The 14,070-nt window shown below is 42.8% G+C and overlaps 1 protein-coding gene and 1 long non-coding RNA gene across 2 annotated transcripts in view; one reads left to right on the forward strand and one right to left on the reverse strand.

The window, feature by feature from the left end:
* Window positions 1-13,849, reverse strand: part of LOC310765803 — a 30,436-nt gene extending 16,587 nt beyond the window's left edge. Inside the window, exon 1 of the long non-coding RNA XR_014549810.1 lies at window positions 13,075-13,849. This is a non-coding gene — a long non-coding RNA (uncharacterized lncRNA). The remainder of the gene's footprint in view (window positions 1-13,074) is intronic.
* LOC310765792 (cytochrome P450 2J4-like) lies at window positions 2,033-12,800 on the forward strand. The gene is given in 10 exon segments (XM_083621292.1): window positions 2,033-3,113; window positions 3,947-4,066; window positions 4,070-4,109; window positions 6,249-6,398; window positions 7,060-7,220; window positions 8,316-8,492; window positions 9,026-9,161; window positions 9,822-10,009; window positions 10,868-11,006; window positions 11,700-12,800. Coding segments are annotated over 10 exon segments (1,488 nt in total). The 5' UTR covers window positions 2,033-2,912; the 3' UTR covers window positions 11,876-12,800.
* Window positions 13,850-14,070: the final 221 nt, after the last annotated feature.

Here is a 14,070-nt window from a genome sequence, read left to right on the forward strand (position 1 = left end):
TGTAATCTATTTCAACCCCCTGCAATGAAGGTATCTTTTGCCCAATATTGAGCTTGAACCCATGAACCTGAGGTTCTTGCAGTTGTGTATTGGTGGCCCCAACCCCAAGGCAAACCCTAATGTACTTATAAATGTGCTTATAATTACAGCAAAATGAATGGACTAAATTCTTGAATGTTACCTAGGTTTTATTATTTTCCAAAAACATTATTGTTGTGCTTTAATATACATGGTGGATAACAAGGTGGAAACTAAGTCTGCAAAGTGTTTTCCATGAAAATCGTTAAAAATGACAATTTGGCTGTCAGGGAGCACATATTGCTGATACTCACAGGGACAGGGGCAGAGGAGAATGTCAGAAGATGCATTCTCCATTTTCATCAGTACTATTGTGTCCAGCTGAAAACATTCAAGCAGAAATTTCCTGGGGTTATTGTGCCTGCAGTTCTTTGGGGGGTCTTGGGCTTGATGTGTGCTTGGCCTGAACCAATCTCTCCTGTGGTGTTCTTTGGGAGAAGGAACATGGAGTCTTAAGGCCTTTGAACAACTATTATTGAATAATAAAGGCTTACTCTCAGTTCTTTCTAAAATTATATTGGATGCCACTGTAGGTGGACCTGCTGATTAGAAGTTGTGCTGGGAACAAAATATCCAGCTTTCGCTCAGTGATAGAGACTGTGAGGTTTTGTGGTGGAAATTGCCTTATAAATCAGTCTTTGCTTCTGTGAGGGAATTATCTTTGAAAGTATTGCACAGCTGGTATTTGACACCCAGGTATTTGGCCCACACTGCATCAGTTTCCTCCCCCATCTGTTGGATGGTGGGTGTCACCAGGTGGGCATGTATTGATACAAGTGGGATTCGGGAGAAGGTGTTTTTAGAAATCTCTCAAATAATGCAACAGGATGTGCTCCTTACCCCAGGTTTGGCAGTACAATTCAAATTGGGTTTTAAAGAACAATGAACTTATTGTCCACCTGGTCACAAGAAGATGAATAATAATGTAAGTTATTTTGTTGTTTTGTTCTGGGGAAGGAATTTTCCTGAGCATCACTATTATTTCTTCTGTGAAATAGGTATTTCCTGGTCCCCACAATAGTTTCAGAAGTACCCCTGGGCCCCGAAAGGTGGGAGCCTCTGGTTTCCACAGCAACATTTTAGCGACTGGGTGCTTTCATACTTGACCTCCCCCAGCAGAAGTCCATGCTGTTGTAGCTTGCAGCCATTGATCCTCCACATGCGCAGAGGCAGGAATAAGGACTTGCCATTCAGCTCCACTGTAGACACAATTCCACCTGGCCACCTGATTATCATCAGTTTTAGTATTTAAATATTTGTATTTAAGATGGGGAACCAAGGCTAAGAGATCATGGCTTGGCTAAGAGTAGAACTAGATGGTTTGGTAGCACTCACTGGACCTCCCAAGAGCTCAGTTGCTGCTGCTTACTGGGAGGAAAAAAATCAACACAGCAGTGATGTTAGTGTGCTGTAAACACACTGATGGAGCCAATCCAGAGCTCCTGGTAATGTGTTTGCCTTGCACCAACTTCTCTTCTTCACATGGTCTGCTACTGGAGAAGACTATCTAGTACTAGAGGGCTCTGGCCCTCTGAATAATCCTTCTCCCATCATCCCTGTCTATTGGCCATACTGGCTGGGGCTGCTGGGAGTTGGAGACCCAAAACCAGCTGGAGAGGTACTGGTTGCCAGTCCCAGATCAAGTTATTCTGTTGCCAGAAAAAAATGTAACCTATGTAATATTGAACAGAAGGCAAGCAGGTTGACTCCTCCGGCCTCCTTAGCCATTGGTTATAGCTGTTGAAATCACCACTGGTCCAAATGTGTCAGGAACAGAAGTCATCCTCCTTAGTAAAAGTTTTAAATTTCTTTATTGACAGTGCTTTGATTTGCACTGCCAGAAACGCCTTCTTAGAAATGTCCGGAAGAAAAGTAACCTTCCTAAAAAGGGAAAACAGGAAGGAAATATCATAACTCTTCCCCCTTGGTAGAGTTACTCATTAAGTCATCACCTTGCCTATTTGTGGGCACGATACATAACAATACCTGTGGACTTTGCCCTCATTTCCTGTAGGAGCATTAGCCACGCAGGCGGGTGTGGTAACGTGGCTCTCGCTAGACCTCCCAAGAGCTGAGTTGCTCCTGCTTACTGGGAGGGGGGAAAGCAACATGACGGTGATGGTGGTGTGCTGTAAACACACTGATGGAGCCAATCCAGAGCTCCTGGCAATGGATTTGCTTTGCACAAAATTTCCCCCTTCTACATGGTCTGCTACTGGCTAAAACTATCTTAGTAATAGAGGGCTCTCCGTTGATCCCTGACTGTTGACCATACAACCTAGAGCTGTTGGGAGTTGGAGACCAAAAACATCTGGAGAGGTGCTGGTCAGTCTGTTGCCAAAGCAAAATCTAACGTATGCAATACTGAACAGAAGGCAAGCAGGTTGACTTCTCTGGCTCCTTAGGCAGCGGGCAGAGCTGCTGAAACTACCACTGGTTCAAACATGTTAGGAACAGAAGACATTCTCCATAGTAAACATTTTAAATTTCTTTATGGACAGTGCTTTGATTTGTAGTGGCAGAAAACCCCTTAGAAATGTCATGAAGGAAAGTATCCTTTACTGTTTCACAAAAGTGAAAACAGGAAGGAAATATTCTAATTCAGAAAGCGGCTATTCTCCACACTCTTCCCCGCCCCCTTGGTACAGTGAGTGATTAAGTCATCTCCTTCCTGCATCTTTGTGGGCGTGATATATAATATATGCAAACTTTGCCCTTATTTCAGGAACTTTAGCCAAGAGGGCGGGTGTGGCTGCTGTAGCTGCAGCAGAATCAAGTTTCCCTTGACACAGTGCCGTCTGTGCTGACATAAGAACACCTAGGTGGGTTTGAAGATGTTGCTCCAGCTGCTCTCTGTCCTCTGGGAGGCCTTGTCCCTGCAAGTTGTTCTGGTGTTTCTGGCAACATTTCTACTTATTGCTGATTACAAGAAACAGATTCGCCCAAGGAATTACCCCCCAGGGCCCAGGCCTCTTCCCTTTCTGGGTAGCACACTACATCTGGATTTCAAGAAGCCTCAGATTTCAGCACGAAAGGTAAGGATGGAGGAAAGAGTTTTAGGGTGGTGTGGGACGTTTCTCCCTATAAGATGCCCAGCCAAGTGGGCGCAAAATTGAGAAAATCTATTTGAGGGTGCCAGATTTTGGCCTCACTCACCACCTAACAGCTATTTGTAACAAACCTGTGTCCACAACTGCCATTTGCTTTCTATGGCTGGCAGAATATTGTGTGTGTGCATGTAGGTACTTACATTGTACATAGGTACATTACATGTAGGTAGGTACATTGCCCTACCTTCACTCCCCCTTTATCTTTGCAACAGCTTTACTACATGCAAATAAGCAGCAACTCTTGTGAATAGATTGCAGGTGGAGGATGGAGGGGGCCTGTCCATTTACAGCCCCTGGAAACCATTTGACAGCAATCAAAGCTTCCTTCTGCCATATTTCTTTCTCCCTCTCCCTCCAGTCTGCCAACAAATTAATATATAACATATTAGATAGGATATTATATATTCTTCCTCCATCTCCATTCGGGTTCTAGGGCTGCTCAGTGATGCTAATACTCCAGTGACACATAATGTGGCATTTTTGTGCTGGTGGCAAAAAAGATCAGGGAGAAGAACCTGGACAAAACTGCAGTAAACTGTAAGGGAGATTCAGAGGTCTAAACTGGAAAAAAAACCTATGTTGTGTGGAGTCCCCAATCTACACATGCATTTGCACTTTATAGTTTTGACAATTCAGGCAGTGGCTCTGTTTTTTATATACAATTATATAGTTATGTTGATACATCTTCTCCTGATAGTATTTTGTCATGGACTTTGGCTAGTACACTAAAGCTTATTCACCTTACTGTCTCCATTCAGCTTGCAGAAAAATATGGCAATGTATTCGGCCTTCAGACTGGAAACATAAGGATTGTGGTTGTGAATGGATTACACCTGGTGAAAGAGGCTCTTGTCCATCAGGGAGAATATTTTGTAGATTGACCAAAATCCCCTGTTCTTGATAAGATATTTGGGTCACTTGGTAAGTTTCCTTTACTATGGTCAATGATTTAGATGATTAAAATTGCTTTTTTCATTATATGCACTGATTGTACAACCTTTTAGATTATTAGATGTTTTCTTAATTTAGGGTTACCAGACGTCCCCGTTTCCAGGGGACAGTCCCCGGATTTGCGAATAAGTCCCTCAACAAATTCCATCCCCGGAATGTCCCCGGATTTCATCTAATGTCCCCGGGAAACGCAGCCTATCAGAGCAGCCTCCCAACATCTGTGAAGATAGGCTTCACGCTGCCTATCAGAGCTTGCATGCAAGCAGGAGGGGGCAGGGATCTCTCCGTTAGGCAACGGGAAGGGGAGGGGATCCCTGCCCCCTCCTGCTTGCATGTAAGTAGGAATGGGATTGGGGCTGCTCCGATGGGAATGGAGGCATCGCACTGCCTGAGCCTCGCCGCCGCTCTCAGCCCTCCTTCTCCACCTTCCATTGCTGACCCACTGTGCACCGCCTCCCCACCCACCCCCACCACCAAAGAACCAACAACTCAGGGGCTGCCTAGGCTCATGGAGAAAGGAGATAGAAGCATAGGAGGAAGGGGAAACATGGTGGTTGAGGTCAAGGCAGCGGCGGCCCCTCTCCCACTGCCATCACTGCAGCATCACTGTCCTGAACGTGTAGTATGTATATATGTATGTATGTATGTATGTATGTATGTATTTAAAGTATCCCCAGATTCATTGGAAAAAATCTGGTAACCTTATCTTAATTCACTTTTCCATTTCTTGCATCTTTAAACAAAAGTAAACTAATAAGATTTGTCATAGATGTAGACCTGCAAAACTAGATTCACAGCTCACAGTTCAGTGTTGGGTGGCAATCAGAGTCTGGCTGTGTAGTGCATTAAACAGCTTGTCATTATTGGTCTGCAATTGTTAGAGGTGGAGGAATATGGGAGTTTTTCATTCAGTTCCTCATTTATCTGTTGTTCAGTTTGCCACACTTCTACATCCAATAATGTTTCAGTTAATGTATTGTTTCAGGCAGTGAGAATGAATTAAAATTGCATTAAATTGCACCTGAGCTGACTTTCTGCCCCATCCCTAGTAGTGATGGAATAATATGCTGTCGTTAAGCACTGTATGGAAGCAGCAGGTAGTATCTTTTTCACAGCCATTTTTGAGTCCACAGCTGCCTTGACCAACTACATTCTTTCCATGGTATGCCTGTGGGGTTCAGGAGCCCAGTTATGTCACCCCTTGTCTGCAGAGCTGGCAGCCTCTCACCCTTTTTTGAGCACTCTCCCTTGTGGAGTGTTCCCTCAGCCTCCTCTCCTCTCCCCTCTCCTTGGGAGTCCTCTAGGCAGCCACTGCTGCCATCCTTGGTCTCTGAGCTCCCCCACCTCCTTGCCAAAGAGAGATGCCTCTTCACACTGCTCCACAGGGGCCTGGAACTTGGCTGTCCCAACAGCAAGGACTGGCTGGCTGGGCTCCCTAACCCACTTGCTTCCTTGTTCCGTGGCCACCTCAGCTCCTGACAACCAGCACACCCAGAACATTCACTCGCGGAGCTCGTAACCAGGGCTGCTGCAACAAACAGCCACACAAGCCTTTGGGAGGCAGAGATGCTAGAGGGCATCAGAGGAGGGAGGGAAGGAAAGAGGGTCAGAGACCAGTGTTGCCCACAGCACTCTTAACCATAATTCAAGGCACCCTAGGGTACCATGGCACTCTGGTTGCAAACCACTGAGCTAAGACTTCCCTGTGATTGTGTCCATTTAGGAAAGGGAGGGCATTGGGAAGTGAAACAGGTCCAGTTCAGAGGTCACTGTCCACAGATGCCCAACATATAGACCTCCAGGTATAGGGCAGTATATAAATTCAAACAACAACAACAACATATAGCAAAAATGTTATGCAAATGAAACAGCAAAGAGAAATATGTTAATAGTGAGCAGAACCCAAGTGGGGATGCAGCATGCTGGAACTCATGTCAAGTGGGCCTGTGGCCAAGGTCCAGGTCACATTTTCAAATGCCTTGCAGTCTTTCCAACATAATAAGTAGGCATGCAGAATAAAGGGAAAGAGACAGGAATCCATCTTGGAATTAAAAGGACTGATAAATCTTACTTACTTGCTGTATGTACTTATTACTCCTTCCCATCTAGGACTGGTCTTCTCTAATGGTCTCATCTGGAAACATCAAAGACGGTTTGCCTTATCAACACTCAGAAACTTTGGTTTGGGCAAAAGGTCTTTAGAAGAAAGAATACAGGAGGAAAGCCGTTACTTAAAGGAAGCAATAGAAGCTGAGAAAGGTGAGAACCAGAATCAATAAACCTGGGGCATATTTACGCTGCTATTTTCTATGAACAAGATCAAAAATACATTAGCCAGGGTGCGAAGCTCTTTAGCATTATTTCTTCACGTAAACGTAGCTCTGCTTGGGCTGGAATGACCCTGTGATGGCGAAGGGGGTGTTGATAGGAAGCTCCACAGACGCTCATTATGGTGCAGAAAAGTTCTAGTGTGAAGCTCTGTGTTGGAGCCTGCCATGGGAGCTAAAAGCCCCTGAACTAGAACAGACTTAAGAACAAAGATGGAGTGTTTGGGCTGAGAAGGTGTGCAGATTTTGATGATTTTGACAACCAACATCACAAATAGAATAGGGTTTGAAGTGCAATCATTTTGGTATATTTTGGTATATACTGTCTTTGAGACGGTCCTTACCCTTTTTGACAGCCATTGTTACAGAATAATCCTTGTCTATGGAGAATATACATACTCACTTGAAAATATAAATAGATCTCAGAGTCCTGGGTGTCATCATACAGGATATGATGTTAATACCGATGCTTTCTTTGGCTAAAACAAATTCTACCCCTTCCACACTCATCCACTTTCCCCTCCTTCTGTTTTTGTTATATGGAAGCTAGAAGCACCCCAATTCCTTCTGCACCATTTTCTCTCTCTCCCCAGGGCAGCCATTTGACCCTCACTTTCAGATTAATAATGCTGTTTCAAATATCATCTGTTCCATCACTTTTGGGGACCGCTTTGATTACCATGACAGTCGTTTCCAGAAGCTACTGCACTTGCTCGATGAGGCATTGCTTCTTCAGGGAAGTGTTTGGAGTATGGTAGGTCTTCTCTGAGTTCTTTTGCATATAACCACAACACAATTGCTTGGGCTCCAGTGACATTCCCACATTATTGCTGACTATGAAATCATTTGCTTTGGTCCTCCTTTTTCTTCATGTTCAGATTTCTGTTTTTCCTGTATTCAAGCATCTTGTTCCATCCATTTTCCTTTGCCCCCTAGTGTTGTTTATAAAAGCACTGAAGATGAAAAGGTTGGGATGTGTTCAGTAACGTAAAGTGGGAGGCCAAATCATGTGTTACAGCACAGATCATATTTTTATTGGGGGGAATAACATGTGTGACTGAATAAAATCTCTATGTATGTGAACAGAGTGAGGCCATCACAAATGGTATACATAGAGTGAGCTGCCATTGTTCTGCCCCAGCTTCTGACAACCTAGGAGTTCAAAAGCATACCAGTGCAAGTATATAAATAGGTACTGCTGTAGTAGGAAGGTAAACGGCATTTCCGTACACTCAGGCGTCCATCACGGTGACCCGTTAGGCCGGAAGTGGTTTAATCATGTTGGCCACATGACCCGGAAAGTTGTCTGTGGACAAATGCCGGCTCGTTGGCCTGAAAAGACAGATGAGCGCTGCCACCTCATAGTCGCCTTTGACTGGACTTAACTGTCCAGGGGTGCTTTACTTTACCTACATGGACTAATTCTACACACACACCATTTACAATCTGTGAATTGACACCCCATGCAGATGCATAACATTAAAGGGAAACTCTACATATTCATGACATGAGCAGGCATTGATACATGCAGTTTTCAAAATGGCAATCATCTTCATAGGAAGTCGATCGGTGAATTAGAAGGTGTGCTTGCAGAAATCAGCACCATGATGCCATTTAATCTGCAATCCATACATTTCTAACCAAGAAGTGAAGACATTGCCATGGGGTCCCATCATAAGCAGTGGTGCGTACAATATTTGCTCTGGTTCCAGGAGAGTCTGCCATCTTTGAGCCTGTGCACACCAGGCTTTATTACTGCTAGCCTCTTTCCCATGACAAGAGCATGATGTGAATGTTTTTGGAGAGGGCTTTCCCTGCACATACATGATATTAGTGTTTGTTTCCTCAGATGTATGATCTCTTTCCCTATGTCATGAAATACCTGCCGGGGCCACATCACACACTTTTTAAAAAATGGGGGCAGCTGAAATACTTTGTGAGAGAAATCATTGAAAAACACAAAGAAGACTGGAACCCATCTGAACCCAGAGACTTCATTGATGCCTACCTAAATGAAATGGCCAAGGTGAGAGATGAAAAGGATAGAAGGTAGATATAATTTTGATAATAAAAATGATAGTAGCAGAAGGCAGAGAAACAATTTTAAAAACCAGAAATAACCATGTGGCCCATAATGGCTGACCACATTTCAATGTTTCCATTGAGTTTATGATTCTAGAAAAAATAAATTTCTGCATATGCATGAATATGAACTCATGTATTTTGTGGGGAGACAATTCTCCATTCTTTCACTGCTGGGATTTTACCACTTGTCAGTGGTGAGTGAGAGCAAACAGTTGACATGACCAAAAGAATCATTGTAGTAAAGGCCATCCATTGCCTCAGTTGCCTGAATAAACCTCCTCTAGGGCTTTGGCATCCTTGACCAGAACAATCCCAAACTTCATGCCAGCACCAGTGATTCACAGGACTGTTGTCTTGACCTTCCTAGATGCAGGATTAGAGTCGCTGAATCCCCTAGTGATCTCTTGACTTGTGGGTCTGACAGGATGGTGTTTTTAATGGCAGCTTAACTCCTTGGTGCATTTCTGTTTTAAGGAGGATTCTGTTTCCAATTTCCATGAAGAAAACCTTCTACATTCAGCACTGGATCTGTTTCTTGCTGGAACGGAAACAACTTCTACAACCCTGCGTTGGGGTTTGCTGTATATGGCCATTTATCCAGATATTCAAGGTAGAACTGTAGTTGGCTCATTTGTTTTTCATTACTTTGGGTTGTACATAACAAAGGCCTGCTGAAAGCAAACATCAATATATAATATTATCATTAGATGCTGAAAAGGTCTTTGACAAAATATATAAACAGAATATGGTGGCTGTACTAAACTAATGGTGGCTGTATTTCCTTTGGAATGCAAAAAATGGATTAAGATATCATATGATTCACCCTCATCTAGAGTAAAAGTAAATGCCATGTTTTCTGCTACTATAGAGGAGCTAGACAGGGATGTCCACTTTCACCTTTGTTTTTCAATATTTGCATGGAACCCTTAGTTTGCGCTATTAGACAACATAGGTACTGTTGATCTATGGAGAAATACATAATTCAGTTTAATACAAATTGGTTTCATCTGCAGATGATATTCTTTTGTTTATTTCTAAATCCTCATTTGCTGATGCAGATCATAGGTGCCTTTCCTAAAATATCCGGATGCTCTGTTGACTGGTCCAAATGAAAATGGATTCCAATAAGTGAAAATCTGGTTACCCATCCATTTAAGGAGTATCAATTCTGTGTCTGCTCAAATCCATTAAATATTAAAGATGGGCCTCCCCTACAGATCTTAGAAAAAGTCTATCCTTGTGTTGATGAGAGATTTTCTTTTATTTGCAGCAAAAGTCCAAGCGGAAATAGATTCTGTGATTGGCCAGTCTCGCCAGCCAGCGATGGATGACAGGGACAGAATGCCATACACCAATGCAGTTGTTCATGAAATTCAAAGAATAAGCAACATTATACCTTTGAATGTGCCTCGGTTGACAACAAAGGACACTACACTGGCTGGGTTTCATATTCCCAAAGTAAACATTAAGAAGATACACCTTTCTTATAAGCCTTTCCTCTTCTCTTGAGATGTGAAAACTTGATGCCAAAGTTCTAAGTCAGAGATAGCCAGTGTGCTGCTCCCAAGATGCTGTTGAACTCCTTCTGCTTGAGCCAGCATGGCCACTGGGCAGGGTCTGGGGTGTTCTTTGGGCACATCAAGATCTGGAGTGGAGGGAAGGGGTTATAGCTAGATAGACATTTGGTTATTTCCAATTCCTGGCAAAAATGGATTCCAATCGCAGTCTGTACCATTTATATGGATAGCTAGTTACTTTCTTTTCTTTTCGCTTTTTTAAAAATGACCATTACTAATAACCCAAACTACAACACCTGGCATCTGGTGTTTCCTATCCTACTTTGAATATACAGTCATACCTCGGGTTGAATACGCTTCGAGTTGAGCGTGTTCGAGTTGCGCTCCGTGGCAAGCTGGAAGTAATGGAGTGTGTTACTTCCGGGTTTTCGCCGCTTGCGCATGTGCAGATGCTCAAAATGACGTCACGCGCATGCGCAGAAGCGGCAAAAAGTGATCTGTGCGTGTGTGCAGACGTGCCATCGCTAGTTACGTTTACCTCTAGATGCGAACGGGGCTCCGGAACGGATCCCGTTCGTATCTAGAGGTACCACTGTATTTTAAAATTGAACCTGTGTTTTTGTGAGATGCGGTTCAATGAATTAGTTAATAATGCATAAAAAATATCACATTCAAAACATTCTTTCTGAGTTGGACTTGGATCTAGGAGGCTTAGTACTGCAGTAGTTGCACAGATCAAAACACAAAGATTTCTTTGCAAGTTTTATTCTACCACTTTTCTCTGCTTCTTCTTTGGCAGGACACTATATTGCTTACCAACTTGACCTCACTGCTCTTTGATGAGGATGAGTGGGAAACACCCAATGTGTTCAATCCTGGTCATTTCCTAGAGAATGGTCAGTTCAGAAAAAATGAAGCGTTCCTGCCATTCTCTGCAGGTAACAAATGTTGATGCGTGGCTTCTTAGAATTGCAACAGAGACTACATGATGATGGCTTGGTTGTGGGAAGTCTGGTGTATTACAGGGCTCAGCACCCAATTGAGGCCAGTGGTCACATTTGAGATTATGAGGAAGTACTGTGGATGCAAGTCACAAAATGACTACTATAGGAGGTGTGATTTTACACAAAATGGTGTTGGTATACTCTTCCCCCTCCCCCCACACCCAATAAGCAGTGTGGATTTTTGAGGGAATATTTTCAGAGCTTTCTCAGGTGCCATAAGTGGGAGAGGTGCTCCACAAGGCATTGGGTGGACAGCAGCTGATGTATTTTTTCATAGTTTCCTCAAGGAAGAGAAACCCACTTCCATCTTGAACTTGAGGAACTGAGCTCTGTTTGCCACACCCTTAGCTAAGATTAGGGAGATTCCTAATAAAATATATTTGAAATTTATATCATATGCAGTTTTAGAGAAAAAATAAATTCATGTAACTCAAATATATCTATTCCAAATTCAGTAAAACCATGATCATATTTGTTCAGTGTTCCCATTTGCTTGACTGAGAAGTAGGAATGACTTCTATGTTTATTTTGCAACAACATAATTACTTTTTAAATTATTTGATCTGCCCGTGTTATTTAAATTGTGCCACTCAGTGGAAAACAGTCTTTTTCCTCCTTGTCTTCTAGGAAAGCGAGCCTGTTTGGGAGAGCAGTTGGCGAGGACCGAGCTCTTCATTTTCTTCACTGCCCTAATTCAGAAGTTCACTTTCCAGGCTCCAAAGAATGAGACATTAAGCCGTGAATTTAGGATAGGTTTGACCGTGTCTCCCCTGCCATACCGGATATGTGCATTCTCTCGCTAAGGGGACTTACTTTATGTCATTGCCGTTTCTTTAAAAAGTAGGATCAGTTTATGGTGCAGGAACAGATCTATGGTTTAATCCTAATTGTGTTTAGCCAGAGTTCAGTAGGGCTTAACCCAGGTGAGCAGGATTGGGACTGCAGCATGTTCCTTTAAAGCAGAGATTTCCACACTTTTTAGACACGCATCATTTCGCGACACAATTATTCAGTTTTAATAGCAAACCAGAGGTTAAACTAACCCCTTATAAGAGATACGGACATATATCATGCAACAACCCTGAACAGTGCAGTCAACACACTAATGATGACACATGCTTTGGAAAGCTCTGTTTTAAAGCCTATTCAAAGCACATTTGCCCCCTCAAAAAATTTGGGCAACTAGGGTTTATGGATACTTGGAATTGAAGCTCTCTGAAGGATAAATTCAATTTCCGAGGATTCTTGTGGGAATGTGTGTATGCAGATCATAATGATACATTGATGAGGATCCAAATTCCATCCTCCCACTTCTTGTTCTGGTGTGTATGTCTATCCACCATCCCATTATTTTGAAAAAATAATAATAATGTCCTGGCTGTGGTGAAGAAAAGGCATTCCTTTGTTTGTAGGAATCTGTGTGCTTACGACTCAAGATAAAACCCTAATGTAATTCCTTCCTTTGTTTATAAAATAAAAAAAAATGTTGCTTGGAAATTTTTGTTACATAACCAGTTCATAGAACCATAGACTCATCGAATTTTGCAAGGGACCCCAAGTGTATTCTATTTCAAACCCCTGCAATGCAGGTATCTTTTGCCCAATATTGGGCTTGAACCCATGAACCTGAGGTTCTTGCAGTTGTGTATTGGTGGCCCCAACCCCAAGGCAAATCTTACAGTAAATGTGCTTATAAATACAGTAAAATTGATGGGTTTAACTCTTGAATGTTGCCTAGGTTTTATTATTTTCCAAAAACATTATTGTTGTGCTTTAATATACAGTGGTACCTTGGGTTACATACGTTTCAGGTTACAGACTCCGCTAACCCATAAATAGTGCTTAAGGTTAAGAACTTTGCTTCAAGATGAGAACAGAAATAGTGCTCCTGCGGCGTGACGGCAGCAGGAGGCCCCATTAGCTAAAGTGGTGCTTCAGGTTAAGAACAGTTTCAGGTGAAGTACGGACCTCCGGAACAAATGAAGTACTTAACCCGAGGTACCACTGTACTACATAGTGGATAACAAGGTGAAAACTGAGTCTGCAAAGTGTTTTCCATGAAAATAGTTAAAAGTGGCAATTTGGCTGTCTGGGAGTGCATAGTGCTGACATTCACAGGGGCAGGGGCAGAGGAGAATGCCACAGAGAAGATACACACTCCCTTTCCTTATGATTGTGTGCAGATTTAAAAGTCCACTTGGAAAAGTTCAAGTTTAAATTTCCTTGGGATATTGCACCTACAGTTCTTCAAGACTTTTGGGCTCAATGTATGCTTGGCCAGAACCAATCTCTCCTGTGGTGTTCTTTGGGAGAAGGAACGTGGAGACTTATTATTGAATAATCATGGAGCAGATAAAGGCTTACTGTCATCTCTTTATAAAATTATATTGGATGCCACTGTAGGTGGACCAGCTGGTTAGAAGTTGTGCTGGGAACAAAGTATCCAGCTTGACCAATATAGCTGGGCATGTATTGATACAAATGGGTTTGGGGAGAAGGTGCATACAGAAAACTCTCAAATAATGCAACGGGTTGTACTCCTTACTCCAACTTATTATTCATCTTCTTCCAGTGAGTAAGGACAATAATGAAAGTTTGAAACAATTTCACCTGTATTGATCTGAATTCTAGCATATAGCCTTCCTGGAGAAACTCTCTCATAGATTACAGGTGTTGTGGGGGGACAGAAAAGAGATCAAATTCCAGCTATTTGGTTTCCTTTCATTTGAACATAAGAATGGACTTGGCATAGCTGGATAGCTCAAACAATATATAAATTGGTGTCCATTGGGAAATATTGTTTGCCAGTATTGGCTGGCAGTGAGATGGGTGGAGGCTGCTGCTGCTGCCACATTTCCCGGGGACAGATTTGCAAATCTGGGGACATTCCGGGGACGGAATTTTTCCAGTGAAAGATTTGCAAATCCGGGGACTGTCCCCGGGAACCGGGGATATCTGGTAACCCTAATGTATAATGATGTGTGGAAACTTTGCCCTC

Source organism: Podarcis filfolensis (assembly GCF_964270895.1).
Source record: "Podarcis filfolensis genome assembly, chromosome: 6".
Taxonomy (NCBI): domain Eukaryota; kingdom Metazoa; phylum Chordata; class Lepidosauria; order Squamata; family Lacertidae; genus Podarcis; species Podarcis filfolensis.